At 48.7% G+C, this 25,771-nt stretch overlaps 1 protein-coding gene across 7 annotated transcripts in view; it reads left to right on the top strand.

Annotated features, from left to right (window-relative positions):
* The window catches only part of Fnbp1 (formin binding protein 1), a 105,573-nt gene that overhangs the window by 69,237 nt on the left and 10,565 nt on the right, over positions 1-25,771 (top strand). For 4 of the 7 annotated variants that reach the window (XM_027942860.3, XM_027942851.3, XM_027942866.3 and 1 more), the window contains exons 7-10: positions 7,151-7,279; positions 8,803-8,949; positions 11,713-11,910; positions 23,469-23,578. In XM_027942860.3, coding sequence (XP_027798661.2) covers positions 7,151-7,279; positions 8,803-8,949; positions 11,713-11,910; positions 23,469-23,578 — 584 coding nt within the window. Of the gene's footprint in view, positions 1-7,150; positions 7,280-8,802; positions 8,950-11,712; positions 11,911-12,813; positions 12,997-23,468; positions 23,579-25,771 lie in introns of all 7 variants that reach the window. The other 3 variants (XM_071601052.1, XM_027942874.2, XM_071601050.1) reach the window with 1 other exon arrangement.

Raw genomic sequence — 25,771 nt, 5'->3', positions numbered from 1 at the left:
GAGGATAAAATAGAAGAAGGCTCGCACTCCTGCATCCTGGTGTCATTGACAGTACATTACTGAAAAAACGAGTGAGATTTTTAGTATTGAATGTTTTTGAGCCACATCCCCAGCCCTTTTTAAAAATATTTTATTTAGAGTCAGGGCCTTAAGGAGTTGCTTAGGGCTTCACCAAGTTGTTGAGGCTGGCTTTGAACTTGTGATCTTCCTGCCTCAGCCTCCTGAGCCATTGGTATTATAGGTGTGCACCACCGTGCCCGGCTTTTTATTTTTTTATTTTTGAGGTAGGGTCTCACTAAATGGCTGAGGCTGGCCTCAAACTTGGGATCCTCCAGCGATAGCCTCTAGAGTCCCTGGGATTACCGGCATGCGCCACTGTGCCTGGCTAAACATGTTTTTGATTAAACATCTACTTGTGACTTGGACACTAAGGGTGAATGGCTGCTAACCTATCACCAGATACCTTCAGAAAGAGAATTATGGCATTTTCATATTTTTCCCCTGAGTTATATAACACAAATAATCTTCTTGTTGTCCTAAGGAACATATCTTGTCTAGAACTGCATTTACAAAGTGATTTGAGTATTTCTGTTCTTTTACATTATGTCTGGGAATTATATCTGTATAATTATAGTAACATATAAGTAGTAATGTAATTGCATATTTTATTATTACAAGTATGATTTAATTGTTAATATAATTACATATGTAATTTTATTAACCCCAGCAACAGAGAATGGTGATCATGTGGACATTAAGTTTTAGCCAGAATGGGCTGGGGACATAGCTCTGTTGATAGAGTGCTTGCCTTGCAGGCACAAGGCCCCGAGTTCAATGCCCAGCACCACAGGGGGGCAGGGGCGGGGAGGCTTCAGCCAGAAATCCAGCCTGTTATCTTGAGCTATGTGTTTATGAACCCTTGTGAGTATTATGGTCTGGGGTTATTAAGGAGAGAAGGAGAGGTGGAAAAGGTATCAATTACAAACCTATCAGAAGGAGAAACTGGGGCGCAGGTGAGGTCTTGGAGAGTGATTTCTGCCCCACCAAGGTCCCGGAGCCCACCTTGGGGCTATGCCAACCTCACCGAGTGTCAGCCTAAGCTTTTGCAGCAAGCAAAATTGCCACTCACCTTGAGCACATAGATCTTGAAAGTTCTGCTTTTCAAATTGGGCAACCAGGGTACAGAGAGACAGAGGCCTTTTCTTAGCCCTGTTTAGCAAGTGAATGGCCCCTGGGGGATTGAGATGCTGGTCTCACTTGCTATCTCTCTCTCTTCTCCTATTTCAGTGATTGCTCCAAAGTATCCTACAATACTGGGATAGAAAGTTGGAAGACTTAAAAAAAAAAAAAGAAAAAGAAAAAAAACCAGGAAATTGCTGGAATATTTTAAGCACATTTCTTTGGTTAACTTATTTTGAAGTTTTTCTCTGTTTTGTATTTTAGCTGCCCTTATAATTTATCAAAGACAGACTCATTGTTTTGGCAAGCTCCTGGCCTGGAAGTCTCCAACACAAACTGCCAGCACTCTAGCTGAACAGGAATTTTTAAATGCATTCTTAGTTTTGAACTTGAAAATGTATTCTAGATGTAACAGTTTGCTGGAAATTTAAACAATGCCATTTATCACACAACAACATTGCTCTGAACAAAGAGCTTTTTCTTTCCTCTCTTTATTAGCATCCCTCCTACTATATGAGCTTTTCAAAGCTTCTCTTTTCTTTCTTTCTTTTCTTTTTTTTAACTGAACCACAAAGGCAGGCCAGGCTTCCTTGTCCTTTGACTGTTTCTGGCCTTTAGCTTTAGAATTTGTATCTTTTACCCATCTTTTTGGCAAAGTAAAATCTTCCTTAATCACTCTTTTCAGGAATGATTGTTATTTATTTATCTTTTCGTGGTGCTGAGGATCGAACCCAGTGCCTCCCATGTGCTAGGCAAGCGCTCTACCACCGAGCCCCAGCCCCAGCCCTCTTTTATATTTTTAAATAGGCTACACATTAGCCCATCCTATTATTTAACCAATCAAATTGCTGGCATTGGTTTTTGATTATTATTTAAAATCATTAGTTCTCATAAACCTCGTGATGGTGGGTAGCTTTGGTGCCCACTTAAAGTCATTTCAGTAAGATAAATTCCCAGAAGTAGAACTGCTGGGTCAAAGACTAGGGTAAAATCAGTGTGACTCCTGGGCTGGGGATGTGGCTCAAGCGGTAGCGCGCTTCCCTGGCATGCATGCGGCCCGGGTTCGATCCTCAGCACCACATACCAACAAAGATGTTGTATCCACGTGAAAACTAAGAAAAAATAAATATTAAAATTCTCTCTCTCTTTGAAAAAAAAAAAAATCAGTGTGACTCCTAATCATTGACAAATCCTGGAGAATCTAGTGTATTCATGAGGGTTTGGGGGCACAGCCTGTTGCCCAGGCTGGTCTCAAACTCCTGGGTGCAGAGATGCTCCCACCTCAGCCTCCCAAGTTGGGGGATCTCAGGGGTCCACCACCTCACTCGCTCAGTATTCAGTCTCACTATTTACACGTTCAGTCAATATATAAATGGAGCCAGTCCATATGTGCTCGTTTTGTTATAAGATCAAAAGCCGTGGGCAGTTGTGAACAGCGCCCAGGGGCACACCTTTGTAAGCAGACCTGCTGTGTTCCCCACGTGAAAGTGAGCAGGTTTCTTTGTGCACCCCGATTCTCTGTTCATGATCCCTGAGACTGAGACAGCAGTTATTTTTCTCCTTAATATTTTGAATTACTAAAGAAAGAGTCATATTGAATCAAACAGGAAATAACTACACATTTTGGCCACACTAAAAATCTAAAATTAGCTAACTAAGTGGATCACGACCAACTCATTGGGACAGGGCGTCTTGGGCTGCAGTGGGGTTTCTACTCAGCAGTCACTCCTGTGGCCTTTCAGGCAGTCAGTTTTAATGCCACCTGTGTTAAGAATCACCAAGAAGTGCGTCGCACCGCTAGTGCACACTTAGGTCTGTCTGGACGTGTCTGGGGAGATTCCTGGGGGTTGTCAAAGAGAGTGTAAAGTTTAAATTCAGTCTTCCTGATGGACATCAGAAGGGGTCAGAATCTCACTCGGAGATGTCTGTGACTTACACTCACAGGCAACTGCAGGCCTTCTGGACTTTTTAGAATGTTATCTCTAAATTCCAAGATTTTTTTAAAAAAACTGCAGAACCAACTCACCAACCCCAAGTACACGGCTGTCCTGGTGTCTTCAAAGAGGCAGCACTTCTTATTTTTAGAATGGGAAATTTTGCTTAAAGAAATAACCTATGCTGTGGTTTAGAATGGAAATACTGTATCTCTTTGAGATAATAGTTGCTATTTTTAGACCAATTTACAAAGAGGTGAGCCACAGAGAGGCTTGTAATCTCCATTTAGCCTCAGACTTTGGGAGCTGCAGTCTGTAAAATCAAGTGACCCCACAGTTACTCCAGATGCATCTAAAAATTTTTTTTAAATAATTATTTTTTGATTGTAGATGGACACATACCTTTATTTATTTTTATGTAGTGCTGAGAATCAAATCCAGGGCCTCAGACCTGCTAGGTGAGGACTCTAACCCTGAGCCACAACCCCAGCCCAATCCAGATGCATTTTTGAAAGTACTTTCAAAGATGATTTTAAAAAAAAAAAAAACTTTTTTAGTTGTAGGTGGACACAGTATCTTTATTTTACTTTTATGTGGTACTGAGGATCGAACCCTGTGCCTTCCACATGCAGACTCTCTGCCACTGAGCTACAGCCCCAGCCCTCAAAGATAATTTTTAAAATATGTTTGTAATAATGACTGAGTGGCTCAACACTAGTTTTGGAGACTTTGAAATTCCACTGTAGAATAAACAGAAAAGCTTACTAAACAAAAATAGATTTTCTTTAGCTTGGGGAGAACAATAAATAGCAAGCACATTCCTAGGCCCAAGGCTCAGAGCTGGATGTTAATGCAAAGCAGCTGGGGGGGGGGGCGGAGCAAGACGGCCACTCCTCCTCGGTGGCTTTGCGGAATTCTGCACGGGACAGGGCTCTGCTGAAGCATTCCCCCGGGCTTGGAGGGAGAGTGAGCAGGCAAGTCTGTAGAAACGGGCTTTTGTAATCTTATGTCCCAGCCTTCGCAGTGGAGAAAGAGTCCCAGAGAGAGTTTGTCACATAAAAGGTGGGCCGACGCTGTGCCCAAGGTGTGTTTTCTCCTGTGCTGACCCTCCAGGCTGGAGTGTGACCTGCTGTTCCTTACCCAGAGTCCTCTGCAGTTCCCACCTCGGGGTCCCCAGTCATGTTTCAGGGTTGCTGGGTGCAGGCTGGGTAAAGGGCACTGAGAAACTCCTGAGAGCTAAGGAGCTTACAAAGCAATTACACAGGGAAGCTGACCGCTAGTGGGGGGCCAGGAGGAGGAGAGCAGAGTCATTCCCACCCACACGGTGCCAAGGACCTCTGGTTGGCGCTCAGGAAAATATGCCACGCAGCCACAGTGGGTTTATCACCAGGGAGCTACAGTCTGCTCAAGTGTGTGTGTGTGTGTGCGCGTGTGCGTGTGCGCTTGTGTACACTTATACATATCATATACAATGATATCCTGAATCTCTTCCAGAACTTGGGCTGTTGTAAAATTCCACAAAGGAGAATCACTTCTCCAAACTAAGCGGGACTTGCTTCTCTCCTCAGTCGCCCTGTTCCTTACAGAAGAGGGGAGGAGACTCCCCTGTGGAGTTTCTGGGGCTTTCTGAGGAAGGTGTGGAACGAGCCGGAGAGGGTTTTAGAAGTTTGAGGTCTGGGTGGGAATTCCCTTTTTTTTTTTTTGTTTTGTTTTGTTTTTTTAATATTCGGAGCAAAATGATAAATGATGAAACCAAAGGTCGTTGAAGGAGTTAAAAGTGCCTTTTGTAAAGGGCCAGATGGCATTCACAGAGGGGAAGCTGTTGTTTCAACGGAGGAGCCACCGCGCACCCGGGTGGGGGTTTGGAGGTAGGTGGAGATGAGCATTTGGGGCCTTGATTCTTCCATTACTGGTAGACGAGTAGGAACGGAAGCCACAGCATATGGCCAGGAAGGGAGTCACAGGCCACCAACAAAGAGTAGGAACAAGCCAAGAATGAGAAGTCGATAAAAGTGAGAGGCCCTCTGGCCTCACCAACCAAATGCCCCAGATAATAAGGAAACTGATGGGAAACATTGTCACTGTCACCTTCATTCAAGAAGTGTGATGTCTGAAGAGGGAAGAAGATAAAGGAAGTAACTGTGAATCGCCACCTTGGCTCTCTGCGGTCTGCAGACGGGGACTGCCTGGTGGAAGTGGGCTCCAGGTCCCCCCAGGGGAGGGCGCCTGAGCCGGTGCCTGCGTCACACAGAAAGTGGGGCCGACGGCTTGAGCGCTTCCTCTGTGCGTTCACGTCTGAACCTCCTTTGTGTGTGCTTTCTTTCACTCTTGGTCTGAATCCTATGTCGTATTTGTTCAGTGAAACAAAATTAAAACAGGCAGACAGCAGCTGTGCTGGAGCAGAGCCTCTCCTGCTGCTGCGTTTGGCCCAGAGAGAGCTTGCCAGGCCCCCCGCCAGGCCCAGCCCAGCCCGGCTCCGTCAGGCAGGGGGTGGGCTTCTGCCAGGGGACCCCGGATTGGGTCAGTGTCACGGGATGGTGTTAGCAAATCACCTCTAAAGGCTGCGTGCGTCGCACTTCTTGGTAGGAGTACCACGGCTCCTGTGCGGGGATGCCTTAGGGTGGGCACACCGTCTGGTTTGAGCTTTAAAATCCTCCTGGGCCTGGGGGTGTCGCTCCGTGGTGGCCAGTGCCGGGCGCCCCGGAGGTCCCGGGTCCCATTCCCATCACACACACCAGAATCCATTCTGCCACTTGTAAACGGCTACCCTTCCTTTACAAGTATGCGATCAACCAAAATATGGATTGAAAGAGAGTGACGATTCTACCACGCGGCCTGCGCAATGGTTTCATTAATGAGGTTCTAGGCATAAAGTTAGTTAGAAGAGATCGAAATAAAACACACAGACACAGTTACCTTATTTCTATTGCCAGGTCCGAGACGGCTCCCCTCTCTGGCTCCGACCTCTAACCGCCCAGCAGGGCAGCAAGGATTACTCAGGGCTAGCAGGAGAGAGAGAGAGTGAACACGCCAGGGAGTAGCCTTTTATTGGGGAACAAGAAATTCAGGGGATAATTCCATCCAATGAAGGTTGAGGGGGGACTGCACTCCAAGGTCAGGGTCAGTGATTGGGCCCCTGGGGTCAGTGGTCAGTCACACCCCCACACGGACGGGTTCTCTCATCAGGAAAGGGCCGGGAAAATTCCGACACAGCCAGAAGCCTCAGACCCTTAACGGGAGTCGCCCAGTCACGTGTCAGGATGGCTTCCCACAGACGATGTATATGTTGGTTTTTGTTGGTTCTTTTTAGCAATGTGTGTTCGTTTCTTGAGCCCGGGTCTCCCTGTGCTGCCCAGGCACCTCCAACTCCTGGGCTCAGCCACCCGCCTGCTCAGCCCTGCGTCGCCGGGACCAGGGGCATGAGGCACCGCACCCGGTTCACACTTATCAAGTGTCCTATTAATTTTTTTTTTAAGAAAGTAAAATGATAAAACACAAAGTAGCACACCCCCACCCAAGAAAAGCCGTAGAAAGCAGAACAAGGTGCGTTATTATTGCTTCTTGAACGTAGGCACTGAAAACAGGTGAAGCATTTTCGGGTCCGCAGTCTCAGAGGTTCCCGTGCTTTCTTAGTTCATGAAACCTGTGGGAATTAGACTCTAATGTAGGGGTTCCTGCTCCCCTCCTCCAAAATTTAAAACAAATGCACATTTGATGTCTATACACACACACGTGAGCCGAGGTTCCCACAGGAGTCACCCGGGTGACCTGAAAACGAGAACTGGCCCAAAAGCAGACCATAGGGAGGGAGCACTGGTCAAACCTGCACCTGCGAGCCACGGTGAGCCACGGAGTGGGGTCTGTGACACTGGGGTGCACGCTATTCACCTAAAGTAGATTCATGTTCAAGATTTTTAAAAAAACAGCACTTGAGAAATCCAGCCACTTGGGGTGACTTCGGCTACGGTGTGCAGTTCAAGGTCTTTTTCCTTCTTTTTAATGCATGAACGTGAGTGTGTCCTCATTTTGGCCCTCAGGCGCGGCAGCAAGCTCAGATACGTCACCAGATGGCAGAGGACAGCAAGGCAGACTACTCATCGAGCCTTCAGAAGTTCAACCAGGAGCAGCACGAGTACTACCACACCCACATCCCCAGCATCTTCCAGGTGGGGCCTCAGGACCTCCTGCGTCTCGCGTGCTCTGGGTGCAAACATGTCGCCTTGGAATCGGACCGCTGGGCTTGTGCTCTAAGTGTTTCTGTAATTTGATGTCCAGTGAGTCAATTTTAGAATCATAGGTCAAGCACTGGCCAGCAATAAGAACGAGATGTAATTTATTTTTAATTATTTATTTTGGTGCCAGGAATTGAACTGAGAGGCGCTTAACCACCGAGCCATGTTCCCAGCCCTTCTTGTATTTTATTTTGAGACAGGGTCTCACTAGCTTGCTCAAGGCCTTGCTAAGTTGCTGAGGCTGGCCTCAAACTTGTGATTCTCCTGCCTTCGCCCTCCACGTCCCCAAAGCCACTTGGGTTACAGGCATGCACCACTGCCCCTGGCAAGGAGATGTCATATTACTCTCAAGACTAACGAGTTGCCTTGGCCAACCCCCTTTGTGCCTACAGTTGGTGTGTGTGTGTGTGTGTGTGTGTGTGTGTGTGTGTACACACGAGTGCGTGTGCTTGTGTGCCAGTCTTAACTAAAAGGACCATTTTAGTTCTTTGCTACAAGAACCATTCTACCTACAAAAAATGCCAACTTAAGAAAACAGCGTACATCCACACACTTGTAGGATTTGAATCAGTAACAATTCTTTCCTTTTGATTGTTTTCTTTTGGCTACTTTAGGTTGTCAAAAGTGAGGAGAGAAGGCGGGGTGTGGCTCAGTGGGAAAGTGTTGGCAGAGCAGGCACTTAGCCCTAATCTCTCTCTCTCTCTCTCTCTCACACACACACACACACACATATCAGAAAAGATATGTACATGCTCTTCCATTTGGGGAATCTTTCATGACTTCAAACCTAGATGTAGGGAAACATAAGCCTTGCTTGTTGGCATCTACACCCACAGCACACGAGAACCCCGGATGGCAGAAGGAAGGGACACTAGTTCTACTCCAGCCTGTGTTACACTGAGACAGCCACGGGCTGAGCTTTTCTTGGTCTAGAGTAAAATAGGGGATCAAAGATGCAGAAGACGTGTCAGGCACGGTGGCACCCACCTGTAATCCTAGCGCCTCGGGAGGCTGAGGCAGGAGGATCACGAGTTGAAAGCCAGCCTCAGCAACTCAGTGAGGCCCGAAGCGGCTCAGTGACACCCTGCCTCTAGATGACAAAGGGCTGGGGATGTGGCTCAGTGATCAAGTGCCCCTGGGTTCAATCCCCAGTACTAAAAAAAAAAAAATGGAGAAGGCGTTTGAAGCGTGTTACCAAATGATGTTAATAATTAACTACCACGACGGGCTCTTGTTGAAATGGAATGGAATTGTGCGAAGTACACACTTGGCCGCCTAACAGTTTATCAGGTGTGTATACAGCCGGCTAGTATAGAGGCACAGTACATATGACCTCCAGGCCTTTCCCCTAGAGGATTTATTTTAGGTAACAGTGTTGCCCAAAACAACTTCCCTGAATCTCAGGGACCGAGTTTTTTTTTTTTTTTTTTTTTTTTAAACACACTCTGACGTTGCAGAAAATCCAAGAGATGGAGGAAAGGCGGATCGTGAGGATCGGGGAGTCCATGAAGACATACGCCGAGGTGGACCGGCAGGTGATCCCCATCATCGGCAAGTGCTTGGACGGGATAGTGAAGGCGGCCGAGGCCATCAACCAGAAGAACGTAAGCAGTGGGCTTTGGGCTTGTTCACAGTGACATGCTGTGGTTCCGCTACAGGGCCCCTCCATCTGCCAGGGCCACCTCCTCTGTGGCCAGGCCTCTCCCACAGCAGCCCTCCCGGGGAGCTGTCGAGGTGGCCCCTCCGTGGCGTGGACCGGGCTCTGATCCCTTTTTCAGAAAACACATTGTCATGGTGAATTGACGGTGGTGATGTTACAGGATTAAGTCGAAGTATTTTCTTGTCATTTGGCTGAGAAAATCTGTAAGTGGCATTTGTGGGGGTTGTCAGGGTACTTGGCACCAGACGCCAGTGGTGGTCCCCCAGCTGTGACAAGGGACATAGTTAGGCCTCCCCTGGGAGGCAAGATCCTCTCATTAGGAACATTGACCTGGGACCCGTCAGTCGGTGGGAGAGGGCTCCCTGGAGGTGGGTGGAGTTTCTTCTGTGTCTTGTCGTGATTCAGGGTTTCTCCGTCTCCCTTTTGTTAATACAGTGAGTCTGATGCTCCTCCTTCCACGACAGCAGCTGAATTCTTAGGGAAAAGTTGTCGGTGCTCCTAAATAACTGGTGCCCCCACTGCGCATGCCAAGGCGTTTCCCCAGATGTGATGCGACTGTCCCTCCAAGCTGAACCTTTCTTTGATGGTTTTATCTATTAAAAAAAAAAATACTCTTCATGAGGCTTCCTGTGATCACCCTGTGAACATCTCAGTAATCACCAGGGAATGACGTCCGGGGTCTTTCAAAGGGTGAGGGCGCCGTGGAGCCGGGAAGCACTGCCTTCCACCATGGACGCCCTCTGTGGGTCTGGCTCCTCACAGGCATCTGGCAGCGGTGAAGATCTAAGGAACCTGATGTTAAGGTCTCCTCTTAGGAGCTGGGAGACTTCCCTCAGCCAAGGTTTTGCCAGAGTCTGTCTGAGTGATGTGTTCCTTGCTTAGTTTTATCTGGGAAATGATGAGCCACCACTGGATTCTAGAATTTTCCCCCATTATAGGAGCCTCTTTTTCCACCGCGTCACTAAGAATCATTTCTCATGTTCTTGTTGCTAAATCCAAGGTTCCTGTCTACATGTTTTTAGTGCATGCTGGGACGGACCCAGGGCCTTGCACATGCTAAATAAGTGCTCGGCCACTGAGCCACATCTCCAGCCCTAGGCCAATGTTTTATATTGAGACCGGGTCCTGCCGAGTTGCTGAGGCTGTCCTCGAACTCGGGGTCCTTCCTCCTCAGCCTCCTCGATCACTGGGATGATAGTGGGTGTGGACCACTGCGCCTGGCTCCGTGGTGCTTTTATAACATGGTTCACTGAGTGTCACTGAACCCCTGCCTTATTCCATGCCTGTCGTCCCCAGCTTGACCTACTGAGAAGAACCCTGAGCCCAAAGTGGTTACAGTCTTGCCCAGGTCCCTTTCAAAATGTGTCCATTAGACCCCCCCCAGCCTGTGCTCTTTGCTCTGAAGCCCGCCACTGCCTTCTGTTTATTTCTAACAAGTGCCAGGCACTGCTGTAAGTGAGAACATGTGTGGAACTGTAAACACGACAAGCATTTTGGGAGAGATGAAGTAGGAAAGAATGGTAGGAAGCACCGGCACGGGACTAGGGGACAGGTACTTTATCAGGAAGTGACGTTGCAGTTGGAGGAAACACTTTAATAATTACTTAGATGGGATCAGAGGATGCAAAGCTCCCAGTTTTGCTGTTGTGCTCACAATGATGTGACCTTCTACCTGATGGTCCAGTATGGCACCTGGAGCTCCAGCCATCACATCCAAATTTCAGAAAACAGAATCCAGAGACAGGCTCATGCCACTGCCTTAAGAAGAATTCCTAAGATCACACAGTGCACTTCTGCCTCTGTCTCAGAGGCCAAACTTAGTCACACAGCTACCTCTTGCTGTTCAGGAGGCCAAGCAGTGAAGCCTGTTGTCCGGGGGCAGTGTGCCCAGTCAGCTCTTAGGACTGAGAAGGCAGGTGACTGTGGTTGGAAGTCTGTCAGGAGCGCGACTCACCTGCACTTTAAGGATAAGCTAGAAGAGCGATGGCCAGCTGAACCCATCTCATTAAGAACCCGAGCTCACCCTTGTTATCTTTCCTTAAAAAATCAGAAGGTCACGGAGTTGGGTTGCCACCTGTCATTATCTGCCAGTCCATCCATCTATAGCACGGTGCTCAAGACGCTTGGGCTGTGACTTCTTTACACTGTGTCTCCGCCGTCTGGCTCTGGGCTCCCTGGGAAGTTGCTGAACCCACAGTTTCACGCCGTGGAGTGTACGTTCGGTTCATTGATTTATTCAGCAAACACCTGTTGCCCCCCGGGATCCCCTGGGACCATCGGGTGCTGGGAATGCAGTAGAGAGGTCACAGAAGAGGGCTCGTGTTCTAGTGGGCGAATATCTACACCAGGGAACACCAGGCTCTAGATCAGTGTCTTTGAACCCAGTGACCTGAGAAACCAGACGGTCTCTTCCAGCCTTGGCCAGCGCGTGCTGAATCGCTTCCAGAGCTTCTGCCGGAACCAGGTTTTTCTGTTACTCTGTTTATCAAGGGAATTGCATAATCATGGCCCGTGGATTTCTTTCTTTCCTTTTTTTTTCCCCTGCTTTTCACAATGTAGTTTTTAACTCGGTTTGTTCCTCCAGGGTGGAGAAGTGCCTGGAAGTCTGAGATGGAGCGCGGTTTCTGTAGATCCCGTCGTATGAGGGCGCCGGGGTTCCCGGGTGGGACTGTTGTGCGTGGCTGATGTGTCTGTGGTTTGATTTCAGGATTCACAGCTGGTAATAGAAGCTTATAAGTCGGGTTTTGAGCCCCCCGGAGACATTGAATTTGAGGACTACACGCAGCCCATGAAACGCACCGTGTCCGACAACAGCCTCTCGAATTCCAGAGGAGATGGCAAGCCCGAGCTCAAATTTGGCGGCAAATCCAAAGGAAAGCTATGGCCGTTCATCAAGAAAAATAAGGTACTGGTGGTTTGGACCCAGTGCAAAATGAATTTGTTAAAGTGTGGAGATTTGGACTTTAGGTTTAAAAATAAATTAAAATATTAAATCTGTAGTTTCAGAATGAAAAAAAAAAATCTAGAGTGCTACTTTAGATCCGGTCCGCCTTGCTGTCGGTGGTAGTGCTGCCATGGCCCGCTGTCTTATTTCAGACGCATTCTCACTTGTACCGTGTCACCCACACTAACAGATTACTGACCCTCTCCCTGTGCATTTGCCCTTTCACTCCTAGCCCCCCCGAGGCTGCTGGGTACCTGCGCGGGGGTGAGGACGCCACCTCTATAACCATTAGCAGCACGTCTGATTAAACCTGTGGCCCTGGGCAATAACTGGGTTTTGAATCCCCGTTAACATGTGTCTCCATGAACATTCTCCATTTTCTTTCCGTAGTGTGGTAACATAGGTGCATGACAGCGTTTCCCTCCGCATAAGCTTAGACGGAAGCGGCTCCACGGCTAACCTTAGAGGGACTGAACGTTTAATTCTAGAAAGACCTTGGCATCAAGGCCTTTCATTTTCTCCCATCAAGCTGTGTTAGTTTAGGTGGTGTAGACACATCTCCCCTTCCGCCCTAAGCCGGTTTTGGAGTAACCATTGAGAGCCGTAGTTTGCATGCGAGCCGCGCACGGGCTTCCCCTCGGTGCCTCTGCTTCGCCTCTGCGCGCCACGGACTAACCCTCTCCCTTCCATCCTGTCCTTCATTTGACATTCCTTCCTGCTTTCTGTTGGACCATGGCCTAAATATTTAATGGTTTGTGTTTGACTTGCTTTGGATTTCAAATGCCGTTTGATGTTTATTTTTGTTTTGTGTCTTATCTTCTTTTTCTGGTTTTACTCTGTCACTGCTGCATCTCTCACACGTAGCTTGTGTCCCTCTTAACATCCCCCCATCAGCCTCCCCCTCCTCCCCCCGCCTCTGCCTCACCCTCTGCTGTTCCCAACGGCCCCCAGTCTCCCAAGCAGCAAAAGGAACCCCTCTCCCATCGCTTCAACGAGTTCATGATCTCCAAACCCAAAATCCACTGCTTCAGGAGCCTAAAGCGTGGGGTAAGTTCCGCTCCGGAGTCCTGTCTCTCTGGCGCACTGTCGGCTCGTTGTGTCCTGCCTAACTTATCTGTTTGTGAATGAATTCGTTGTGTTTTCCCGTAACAACAAAAACAGAAAGAAGAAAACAGGTGAGAGAATCAGGGCTCGTTCAAGGAGAGAAGCACAGAAAGAGGAGGAAAGGAGGAGACAGAACAGAGAGGGAGAGAGAAAGCCCCCCAGCACTTCCTGTGTCCAGTGCATTTCAAAAGGATTTTCCTCACTTCCCCTTGAAAGTCTCTAAGTTGTTACATTTTCACCTTGATTTCACCAAAAAAGGGAACCGTTCTGTTTCTAAAACTAACCACGTGTGAGATGAGGAATTGGAAGTGGCCGTAGAGTCAGAAAATATTTGCTTAGTAACTCCTGAACTGACGTGGAACAGAGCCACTTCTCTCGAGCTGTGTCTCGGGGTCAAAGGGGAAATGTCACGGCAGTGGTTTCGTTAGCAGTGTCAGTGAGTTGTGAGAGTCGGGTAAGGCCAGCACAGCGCGGGTCGGGCATCGCTGACCCGAGAGTCAGTCACCCAGTGCTTCAACTCTGGAGCTTTCTGAGTGGCCGCGTGGCCCTGCGGGTGAAGATTCCCAGCTGACCACCCAGGTGCAGGGGCTGGTGGCTCTGGGGGAGGGCACTTGCCTGGCCCACTCGAGGCTCTGTGTTTCTTCCCCAGCACCCCAAAAAGCCATAAGCACCCTAGAAATATTGTCCCTTCAGGCTACATGTATAAGATGTATGCGTAACACACATGGATTTCAGTTTTAGACTTGGGTCCCCTCTGCAGGATGTCTCATTATGTCTTAGAATATGCAATATTTCAAAGCCTGGGGGGAAAATGTGGAGCCTGAGCCACCTCTAGTGGGAGCACTTCAGGTCGGGGCGCTCGACCTGCTTTTCTCCTGGCTGCCAGTGGCATTCCTGGGTGCTCTGAGAACGCTCACCTTTCAACCCCTCTAGACATGATATTTGCCTACTTTGCTGTCCAGGAAATCGAGGCAGAAAGAGGTGAAATTAGGGACATGTGGAGCCAGGATTTGAAGCCAGGGATCTGCCTACAGAGTCTGAGATTCCACGGCCACACGGTCAGAATGTGGTTGAGGCATCAGAGGCTCTTATTAAAGCTCAGGTCTGCCATTCTAACTGAGATTTCGTGTGTCTGAGCCCCGGGACCTGATGTTCTAATCCAACCTACATTCCCGTTTGGCTTATGAAAAAAGATCAAAGTAATCGGAGGCCTCCAAATAAAAGCAAAGGGTAGGTCTAGTCCGATGCTTTCCCAAATGTCTCTTATAATGAAATCTCTTATAATGAAATATCCATACATCCATATTTAGTGCACTGACAAATGCACTAGGGTTTTCTGATCCGGTCCCTGGGGAGCTGAAACTCGGCTGGAACGGAAGGCTTGATTGGACAAACGTGATTTCACTCTCCCCTTCCCCTGGGACCTCCAGTTGATGGACAGTTGGGTCACTTCTTTTCATACTGTGCCTGATAGTGAGGTCACCCAGAGCCAGAGTGGGAGGCCTTGCAGGTAAAGGCAGGCCCAGCAGAGTGCTGAACTAAACCTGCAAACGTTCTGGCCTTTCCTCTGGAGGGTCACATGGGCACAGGAAGAGATTCTGGAGAAAAACTGCTTCGGGATGACAAGTGTCCTGCTCAGATTTTGAATCAATGTGCTGGATACCTGTCAGAGAATAACAGTAGTTAACCATTAACCTCACAGTCCATATTCCTCTGAGTCTACACAAGTACTCTATGTAAAAAGAAAGTTAAAATACATAAGTATATATGTGTGTGTATATAGTCAGATATATGATTGATAACTAGGCTATTACCTATTATAATAAGGGACAAAAACAACAATTCTTTATAGGTAGAGTTCTTTTAATGAGAGAATCTCAAGGTTTTGTGCACAGAATTTGGAATTAGATTGCTTTAAGGTTCCCCCGCATATCAAATGATGAGCTAGAAATCTGATATCCTGAAGCTGTCCAGGGGCACTGTTGAAGGTGAGTGTGGCTCTGGGAGTGGATGGCGGACGGACAGAGTTGAGCTCTGTTATTGGGGCTGGCTGAGGAATCGGCAGCTCCCGGGCTGCTTAGGCTGGTTGGGATCTCTCTCCGCCCGTGGCCGCGCCCCCAGCATGTGAGGCGAGCTGGGCCACGAACCTCTGAGTCCGTGACACCTCACCCATTGCTGCACTTCCGAGGCCTTCACCAAGACGCAGTGCACTGCCTTTGCAGCTGGAGAGTCTGCCCTTGGCTTGGGACTCTCGATGGTCCCCTGCGTGTGTACCTGCGTCTCTCTGCAGATGGCTTCTGAATCTGTGTCATGGTATCCCTAAGTAAGTGGAGGGAAAGACCCAAGGACATCAGTTTTTCCTAAGTAAAAGAAAAAGGTAGCTAGAAAAGACATACTTAACAACCAAACAGTGGAACGGGAAACTGGTTTATTTTGATGACTTAAAGGAAAATCCTTTTTCTTTTTTTTTTTTTATCATAATCAGCAAAATGAATTTTATTTCTTATTCTTCACATCTGTGCTCAGCGAGTGTCTGTTAGTTTTTTTCTTTCCTGAGGGCAAACCACACACATACGCACTGGAAGCACTGGTAAAGAAATGGTTTTCCTTCCTCATTTTGGTCAGACTATTTTTAGTGAGGGTCATGTTTGCTGTCCTCTCATTCCTCTAGGAAGAAACTGAAAAAGGAAAGAAAGTAAAAGAAAAAGGAAATACCAGGACGTTCAGACAAAACATGTAAACCTAAAGTTTGGGAAATGGATTTGACTTCAAAGCCATCTCAGCATAGAAGGTGCCCAGTGTCCCCAAAGGACACCCACAGCCTCAGGACTGAGGTGGCGAAGTCTCTGTCATTTTATTTATTCTCCTCTTTTAACTTGAGACTGTCCTACCAAAGATGATTTCATTAGAAAAAGTATCCTACGAGAATAACAAATCTGTGGTTCCCGATGTCTTTTGATTTCTCCCGTTTTGCAGTCCTTGGGTTCAGATCTCAATCGCTGATTCAGTTGTCAGAGAGAATGGCTCTTGGGCAGACGTTTCTTAGCATAACCGATTCTGTTTCTGAATAATGAAACAGGATAGAATTTTTGTTGTTGTTGTAAGCCATTGGCGTTTATATAAGAAAATTTTGTTTTTCTGAGCATCTTCAAAGATTGGTATGCCACAGACATTTAACTATTGTCTCATCTTCACGTAAGTCAAAGAAAAATGAAGCCAGAGAGTCATCTATCCTTGGTTTATAATCTACAAAGTGTAATTTTTTGGTCTTAAATGAAGATTTCTTCTCCTGGCCTGTGCAAGGGACTTTTATATCTAAAATATGGACATTCCCCCCCCCCCATATTTTAGAGTTAGTTGTATGGAAATGTAGCATCAAAGATGATCAAAAGATTTTGAAAAGCCATACCAATCGTTTGTTGGTTGAACAATCTTGTGGTTACTTTAATTTTGTTTATTTTATCTTGTTTTCTTGCTGGTCATTGGCAGGCTCAGTCTCTCTGTTTACACAAAGAACTCATGAAGAGGACGCTAGGGAAACCCACGTATGCCTTTGAGGCTAGGGACTATGTTGTAAGTTTAACTGTGGCGGCAGGTCACGCAGTCACGGCACAGCCACTAACCCCACGGACAGGACCACGGCTGGGACCCGAGGGTACCCGCAATGCTTCTACACCACCAAATGCAATGCCCCGTCAGGAGACCTGGCCGGGCGGGGAAGAGCCTGATCGTATGAATTCCACGGCTGCTTCCTCCGAAAAGCTTTGCAGGGGAAAAGCTGCAGACTCCTCTCGTTGGGTTCCCCCCTTTTTATTCTAGTTCTGGCAAAATCTTTAAAGGGATGGTGACTGCCATCTGAGATGTCACCGGGTATGATTTCGCCACAGAATCTCACCCATTAAAACGCAGCCGCAGAGCGTGGTCGCGGACGCGGTGCTCTGGCAGGTGGCCATCCCGTGGCTCAATCACCCACGGGCCGGGTTTCTAACAAACAGATCCCTCGGGAGTTTATGCCCTAAAGCTGGGACGAAAAAAGCCCACGAAGCGTGAGCCACACACTAGCGGAAGGACTTTCCTTAAATACACGTGCTCACGAGCGGTTTTCACCGTCCCCTCTCCTTGTTCTTGAGGTTAGTACCTGTGACTGTCCAATAACACATGGGCTCTGCCGGCGCTGTGTTCCCTCATGTGTTATTGATGCTTCTGGCTCCGAGGCTCTTGGTCGCCTGAAAGGGACAGCTTCTGAGTCGTTCAGATGCCTGGCAATGCACTGGGTGAAGCCTTTAAAGTCCTTCTCCTAGCTGACGGTCAGTCTCTGATTTCGAGGAACTAATTGGCTGACTCACAAAATTAAGACTGAAAACCAGTTGATCATCCTTCAACGGAGGTCCCTGTCCCGACAGCGCTTCCCGTCGACTCTGGGGACTCGGTATTTCCGGTTTCTGCCGGGATCCAAGTTGGATCCTGTCCGTCTCTTTTTATTAGGAGGTAGTAATCTTCCGACGATGTAGTTTTGAGGTTAGAAGTCTGTCTTGGGAACCCTTAAGAACGAAAGTGACAGGAGCAGCTGAGTTGAGGGCGACTAGCGCGTCCAGTCCTAGTGTCCGTGCCTTGAGTGAGCTCCGCCAGACAGAGTCGGGAAGCCGCGTGCGCCCCAGGGCTCCCGAGAGAGCTGTTTGGAAAGTCTCCGTGTGCACCCTCAGTGTTGTCTGCGTGTGACCAGCTCAGGTCACCGTGAGCGGATCTGGGCCAAGGCTCCAGGAGGCTTGGGCGGTGAGCGTCACTAGTCCCTGTCAGACAGAGGTCACCTGTCACCTGTGCCTGGAGAGGCTTTTAATTCTTTCCTTCAAAAGTTGTCTTGCTCATCAAAGTTATTGCCTATTTACAAAGAAGTGTCAGCGTTCAGTCAATCTTAAGGATTGCATCTTAAAAACCTGAGTAACCACCCATTTAAAATCAAAGGGCACCTTCTTTGGTACTTTGTCTCCAAATTATTCTGGGGTCCTACTACCAGTTGCCTCAACTTGGAGAATTGATAGCCACGGAGGAAATATCATGCACTGGACTCTCCAAGGGCCACTTTCGGCCATGCACCTTGAATGCAGAACCATGTTCTTTTTCCAATTTGGTGACACCCTTTTATCTGTTTTGGGCCCAGTAATCCCTGTCCCTCCCCAGTCTCCAGGCACAGCAGGATTGCATTGCCGTGGCCTGATGATCGTCAGGGATCCGTAGTCAGGAGCACCCCTCGGCAACTCCCAGTAATTCTCCCGAGGCTTCATAGTCCATGTGGACAGCGCTGGCAGGCCAGAAGACCCCTCCCCTGGCAGGAGGTGGTAACTGGGGCTCTGGTATTGTCCCTGTGCTCTCTAGAACACAGGGACTGGCTCCTGCAGGTCATTTCATAGAACAATTTCTAATCCTTGTTTCCCTCTCACTAAGTTCAGAGCTCCCCTTCACGCCTTTACAGAACGCCAAGGTTCACGTCCATTCGAGTCCCCTGTGATAAGAATAGACTTTATAAGACCTGTGCAAAGCCGTGGGGCGGGGTTGGCCCTGTGGCTGTTTTTTTCCCCCATCATCCTACATGTCCCCAAGTACAAGCTTGCTATCCGTACCCAGGCCGAGGGACAATGCCGACTGTAGCAGAAACTCTCCTTTAAGCCTCTGCCTCTGCCATTGCTGCAGCAGCTAGGAGAAGCTTTGCTGGGGTCAGACCCTCTTGTGAACCTTTGCACAGATCCGCTGCAGGTCGTCCTCGCGGCCCGCGGGTGAATCTGTGGTGTGTGATGTGGACACAGGCCGGGCCTCCTGTTCTGATGTGTTGTTCTCTCTCTCTTTTTCCCTGTCACCTCTTCAATTTTCACGGGAAGCTTTCTCTCAAGCTGGTAAGCACAACGCCCCGTGCATGTCCTGATCTAATCAGGTGTTGGGTGCGTGGCGGAGGCGGGGCCTTCGCTCCGGATCCCCCAGATTAACTGCTCCTTCCGTTCCTCCTGGGAGCTCTTGACCTGTGGGCATGAGGTCCGGGGCCTAATAGTGGTGGTCTTAATCTCTTCCAGTTGCTAAGGAAATTAATACCTAACCCATGATTTGGTTCTCTGTGTCATTGGGGCCCTAAGAGGGTGACATGGTGGTGAGCTCTCTATGGGAATGTCCAAAATTGGAGGGGGGCACTTATTGGACCATTATGGAACAAAAGCAAATTTACTAAGTGAAAGATGCTCCCCTCCTAAAGCTGAGGAAGCAGCTGAGAGACACTGGAACCCGAAGGGACTCGCAGCAGCGACCCGCCTGCTCGGGTTCCAGGCGCCTGGAGAAGGGAAGGCGCCCTGTGGACATGCTGGAGTCTCGCGCAGAGCTGACTTGAAGGCCACGGGGTGACCTTCCGGACAGTGCCGAGACCCTCCTAAGCCCTGTCCTGTGCTGTTCCTCCTCTGCTCTGGTAAACGGGCAGACTAATCATTAAATTTATTAAAAGAAACGCTTAACCAACGTAACCCATAACTCTGCTTCAGTGATGGGTAAAGGCTACACGATCTTGCCAAATGCCACAGGTGAGAACATCCTCGAGTCGTGGACAGCAGGGGACTGGCCGGTTAGCCAGGAATCAGACCAGCACAGTGGGGGCACTGCTGCTGCCGGCCCAGGGCAGTCTACGGTGCTGACCTTCATGTGTAACTTATCCATGTATGTGTCTGTAGACACATGTGTGTTTCCAGCCTGACTCAGTGTTTGGCAACTGGCCCAACCCTAAAAAAAATATAGTAATATTTTGCCCAATGTGCAGGTGCACACCTATAATCCCAGCGACTTGGGAGGTTGAGGCAGGAGGATTGCAAGTTAGAGGCCAGCCTCAACGTCTTAGCAGAAACAAAGAAAAAAAAATATTTATTAGAAACATGTCTCAGGGCTGGGGTTGTGGCTCAGAGGTAGAGCACTCACCTGGCATGTGTGGGGCACTGGGTTCAATCCTTAGCACCACATAAAGTAAAATAAAGACATTGTGTCCACGTATAACTAAAAAATAAATTTAAAAAAATAAAATACATAAAATAAAAACATATCTCAGACTGTGAAATAAAATCCCAAGAGCCTTTGATTGGAATTATTAAAAAGAAAAATGAAACGTGTCTGTCTGCAGGTTGAATTTGGGTAAAATTGAGTTGACTGACCTGGAGCCTTCCCCAGATGGCAGGGTTCCCTTCTACCCTCTTCTGTTTCTTTGCTGCTGTGGATGGGGAAGGCAGTCCTTTGGGGGCAATCTGTTTGAAATAGAAATCCTCTTACTCACTAGGTACTGAGCTGTGGCTCCACACCCCTTCCTAGAAACCTGTGAAGTGTAAGCATTGCCAAACTGCCCAGAGCCTGCTGAACCCGGGGCTGTGTCACCTGTAGGGAGTGGCCCAGGGGCAAGTGTGGGGCTCAACTAGTGTGTGAAACAAGATCAGCGTCACACAGAACTCTAGCCACTTACAGCCTCCCTAGGTGTGCCCGGTAGGACAGGTCCTTCCTGGTACTGCCTGCTTCCGTCAACGGGGCTGCTCCAAAGATGGCAGAGAAATTTTTTCTGACTCAGAGTTAGAAATAAAAATTCCTGCATGGCAAAATGAATCGTAGGTCAGAGTATTGTTCAAAGGAACCCAAGCTCTGAAGGGCTAATTGGATGAAGTGGCCTTGTAAGGTACTTCCACAAAGCTTGAGTTCCTTTGGGTTTAGAAGAAGCTGAATCTCCAATGGCAACTGACATTTGTTTGAGGCACAGTTACTGGAACTGGTTTTTTGTTAGGTGCTTAACCACTGAACCACACGCCCATATTTTTATTTTATTTTGAGACAGGGTCTTGCTAAGATATTGAGGCTGCCTCCAACTTGCAATCCTCTTGCCTCAGCCTCCTCGGTAACTAGGATTACAGGTGTGCACCTCCATGCCCAGCTACGAGACTGGTTCCCGAGTAACAACACAGAAGCACAGACTGTTTATTGAAAGGGACCTAAGTGGTCGATTTGATGAGCTATCTTATCAGTTGAAAAGAATCCATTCCTGTATCACTTCATCGTTCTGCTTTGGCTAAAGAATCTGTGGGCTTCTTGTCACTCAGGAGATCTATTTGTAAGTCATCCGTACAGTGTGCGTGGCCTCCCGATTCCTTTTTGGCTGTGCACACACTGCGTACCTCCGACACCTGTCCTAAGCACACTTTACAGTCCAGGCCCATGGTCCTTCCAGCTGCGTGGCTGGTGCTCTTATAGAACATTCCCGTCACCCAGAGGGTTCTGTGGGACTCGGGGCACGTCCCTCGGCCCAGCAAATGTTAACAGGAGAAACGTGACCACTTACCTGATGTCCCGACTTCCGAAGCACTGTGTCTTACATTGCGTATTTTTTGTTGTTGTTGTTAATTCTGACTTTAAAAAAAAAAAAAAATCCACCCAACCCGGTGGCCCTCGCCTGTAATCTCAGCAACTCAGGAGGCTGAGGCAGGAGGACCACAAGTTCAAGGCCAGCCTGGGCAACCTAGCAAGGCCCTGTCTCAAAATAAAAATAATAAGGTCTGAAGATGTACCTGAGAGGTAGTGCGCCCTGAGTTCAGCCCCTTGTACAGAAAGAAAAGAAAGTCTCAGTTCTGGAGAACACCGGACCTGCTGTGGGTGTTCAGCTGAGCACAGCGTCTCCCTCTAGTCCAGGGCTTGAACTAGAAAAGGCAGAGAGCAGTTGGGTTCCAGTGGTGGTGCTACAGCGTCTGGAAAGAAGCCCCAGGCCTGCTTTATTCTTATGTTGAAGATGATTCTCATTTCACCTCCTTTTGGGCGTCCACTGGAACCTGCTTGGCTTGGTGCTGGGAACGCGAATCCGGCCTCCCCCAACCTTCTCATGCAGACCCCAGTGGGAGCCCCAGTGGGAGCCCCAGTGTGTCACGGGCCAGTCTGAGAACAGTAGCCGAGGCCTTCACGGGCCTTGGTGGCCAGCTATTTGCTGAGTCACGCACTTTGCAGCGTGGCCCCCTGCCATTTTGTCATAATCAGTCACAAGCCCCCAGTAAGCTGCTTGGCCGGCCCAGCCTGATTGTGGGATGACATTATCCGCCCGCTCTTGCCACCCAGCCCCAGCCAGCCTTGCCCTTATTTTAAAAGAATGGAGGTTTTCAAGTGCGATCTCTCCCTCGATTCCCGGCTTATCCTCTGCTGTCTGCATTTCTCTTTCTTTGTGGAAACAGCCTCCCTTAAGGGAAAGCCCTGGATGCCACAGTCGGGCCGCAGCTTTCTAGCAAGAAGGCTCGGGCTGGGCACGCCGGCCGCGCGGAGAAGGGCAGGGCACGGGGAGCTGGGTCGAGGGGCGCTCCCTCCAAATGCCCTGAGGCCACCCTTAAGGCAGCAAAGTGACCAGACCTGAGAGACAGCAGAAGGACAGCACGGCAGGGGAGGGTGGACTTTTGTCCTTTTCACCCATTCTCTGAGGCACCAGAGGCCCCCTGTGTCACAGGACCAGGGGAAAACAGCAGGGTCCTGGGAAGCGGTGGGTGGGTGGGAGCCCCGCTGGGTGACATTAAGGAAACAGAAACTTCAGCAGGGCTGCTGCAGGCAGGGCCACAGGAAGACCCACCAGGATCTGCCCCCAGCAGGAGGGTGGCCGCACCTGTGATCCAGGGCTGAGGCAGGGGGATCACAAGTCCAAAGCCAGCCTAGAACTCAGTGAGACTGCAAGCAACTCAGCAATACCCTGTCTCAAAATAACCAATAAAAAGGGCCACAGACACACCTGTCGTCCCAGCCTGGAGGCTGAGGCAGGAGGATCATGAGTTCCAAGCCAGCCTCAGCAAAAGCAAAGTGCTAAGCAACTCAGTGAGAGCCTGTCTCTAAATAAAACACAAAATAGGGCTGTGAGGGCTGGGGTTAGAGCTCAGGTGGCAGAGTGCTTGCCTCGCATGCACAAGGCCCTGGGTTCCATCCCCAGCACCACACACACACACACACACACACACACACACTGGCAAATCTTACTGTATGCTAATTGTACCTCAATAAAATTGACACAAAAAATGTTTTAAAAAAATAGGGCTGGAGATGTGGCTCTGTGGTTAAGCACCCCTGGGTTCGATCCCGGTACCAAAACAGAGAGGAGAGAGGAACACCCACCTCCACTCCAGCTGTTCTTCACCGTCTCGCTGGAGTCCGAGCCTTCTCCCCCCCCTCCCTCCCTCCTCGTTGCTCTTTCCCTTTCCCAAACCTCCGCCATGGCGTGGAGCGTGGGTGGTCGTGAGAGTCTGCATGCACTGATCCTCGCATCCTAGCGGGTGAGGTGGGGAGGCTTGGCTTACTTCGGGGAGCCATCTGCAGACACCTGCGCGAGGTGTCTGTGGCCTGGCGCAGACGCGCTCTGCTTCCTGGCCTCTCACTCACGTTTGCCTCTGCAGGGCGCCACCCCCGAGGACTTCAGCAACCTCCCCCCTGAACAAAGAAGGAAAAAGCTCCAACAGAAAGTCGATGAACTAAATAAAGAAATTCAAAAGGAGATGGATCAAAGGTAGAGTGGATGATGTGATGTATGACGAAGCTCGGGTTCGGCTGTGTTTTGTCATAGTCTGCTGTTGCTTAACTCTCACCTCGGAGATTCCCTTTCTTCCAAGAATAAAAACCCAGATTTTATTCTGGGTTTTGGAAATAAAATACACACCTCCTTTTATCACAAGTGAATATTTGGCACCAACAGAAAGAGGCTCGGTTCCCTCCCCCTCCCTTCCCCACCCAGCTTTGGGTCAGATCTACTGTCCTCCTATCCGAGGACAAGCAGCCTTGCTCCGTTCCCAGGTCGCCTTTGCTGGTCTCTAGGAAACAACTCCCGGGAAGCCCCACCGCACGCTGCCAGCTGCTCTTGGGTTCTAAAAAGAGTTGGCCTGAGGCTCCGCTGCCGCCGGGTGCCCGGTGCTGAGCTGTTTTATGAGTTTGATCTTGGGGATGATAAGTTAATGTATACGCAAAAAAATCTGTTTTTGCCATCTGTCCTGCGCATTCCTTCTTTGCTGTGTATCGGTGCAGGGCCTTGAGCCCCAGGCCTTGCACACCCGTGGCCCTGCTGCCCACATTCAGAATCAAGCTCGCCACACCTCACGGGGCAGTTTGCTAATCATCCTGATTGAAAGACCGCTTTATTAATCTTCTCCCACCTTGCCTGTCCTCTGAGTGAGTTAGGTGAATCATCTGTTGATTTGAGATTTAGTGCTCTATGAGATGGGCCGAGGGCTGGGCTGTAGCTCAGTGGTAGAGCACTAGCCTGGCATTCATGAGTTCCTGGGTTCAAACCCAGCACTGCAAAAGAAGAAGAAAATTAATCATACAACCAAACAATGCAAACAAACCTGGTTAGAGAATAACAGCCTAATTGCACACAAAAGTGCATTTTAAAGAATAATTCCTGACAGGCACGGTGGCACACACCTGAAACCCCAGCAGCTCCAGAGGCTGAGGCAGGAAGATCACAAGTTCAAAGCCAGCCTCAGCAACAGTGAGACACTAAGCAACCCAGCAAGACCCTATCTCTAAATAAAATACAAATAGAGCTGGGAATGTGGCTCAGGGGTCAAGTGCCCCTGAATTCAATCTCTGGTACCAAAAAAAAAAAAATTCCTTTATCTCTGGTAGAGCAGCTCCTAAACACAGGTCACTTTTTAAACATGGTGACAGTATAAAAAAATAGGAACACCTATAATTAACTGTTTTACACAAAATGGAATTTTTGCTTTGTACTCTCTTTAAAATGTATTCTTCAACTGATACATAAAAATTATACATATTATTGGGTATCATGCAATATTCCCATGCATTTATATAATATTTTGAGACAGCGTATCAATCAATAAGTTCCTTAGGGCCTCGGAAGTGGGTGCTGGGATTGTGGCTCAGCGGTAGAGTGCTCGCCTAGCACATGCGAGGCGCTGGGCTCGATCCTCAGCACCACATAAAAATAAATAAATAAAATGAAGGTATTAAAAAAAAAGAAAGGGGGGAGTTCTGGGGATGTAACTCAGTGGTTTAATGCCCCTAGGTTCAATTCCCAGTACAAAAAGCAACAACAAAAGTCAATAAAATTGGGACTGGGCATGTAGTTCAGCAGTAGGGAGATTTCATATCATGTGCGGGGCCTGGGTTTAATCCCAGCTCAAAAAAAAAAACAAAAAACCAAACTATAAACTTGATAAGCTTTTGGAGAGTTTGATTGATCAGCAGAGACTGGACTGGGAGGGGAACTGAAGATCGTGGATTGTGACAACTCTTCAGAGGACTCTGAGAAACAGGGCAGTGGGTGAAAGGGGAGCCATGAGGTTGAGAAAGGGGTTTTGCAAAGAGCTTCATAAGGGTGGATGACATTGAACGTTTATTCATTTAACAGGTCTTTACTGAACATCTGCTTTGGGCCTGACACTGGGGACACACATCAAGCTAGAATAACATTGAGCTCTTCAGAGAGCTTCTATTCCAGTGAGAAAAGACACAGAACACCGGAGTCATCATAGCAAGTTCTATTACACTGGCCATTGGTGCATGCTATTGGGAAAAAAGAAAATAGAGCCAGATCAAGAGGCTGGTGGTCCAAGTGGACCTCAGGCTCTGCTGGAGAGTAACCCAGGAGGAGCTGACAGTTCACAATGGCCATGTGGGGGAGGCCGACCGCCCAGGCCTGATGGGAGCAGGCAGGTGGCTGCAACCCTCTTCCTCTCTT

The sequence above is a fragment of the Marmota flaviventris genome, chromosome 13 (genome assembly GCF_047511675.1).
Source record: "Marmota flaviventris isolate mMarFla1 chromosome 13, mMarFla1.hap1, whole genome shotgun sequence".
NCBI classification, from domain to species: Eukaryota; Metazoa; Chordata; class Mammalia; order Rodentia; family Sciuridae; genus Marmota; species Marmota flaviventris.
Note: the sequence above shows the minus strand (reverse complement) of the source record. Positions and strands in the feature narration are given on the sequence as shown.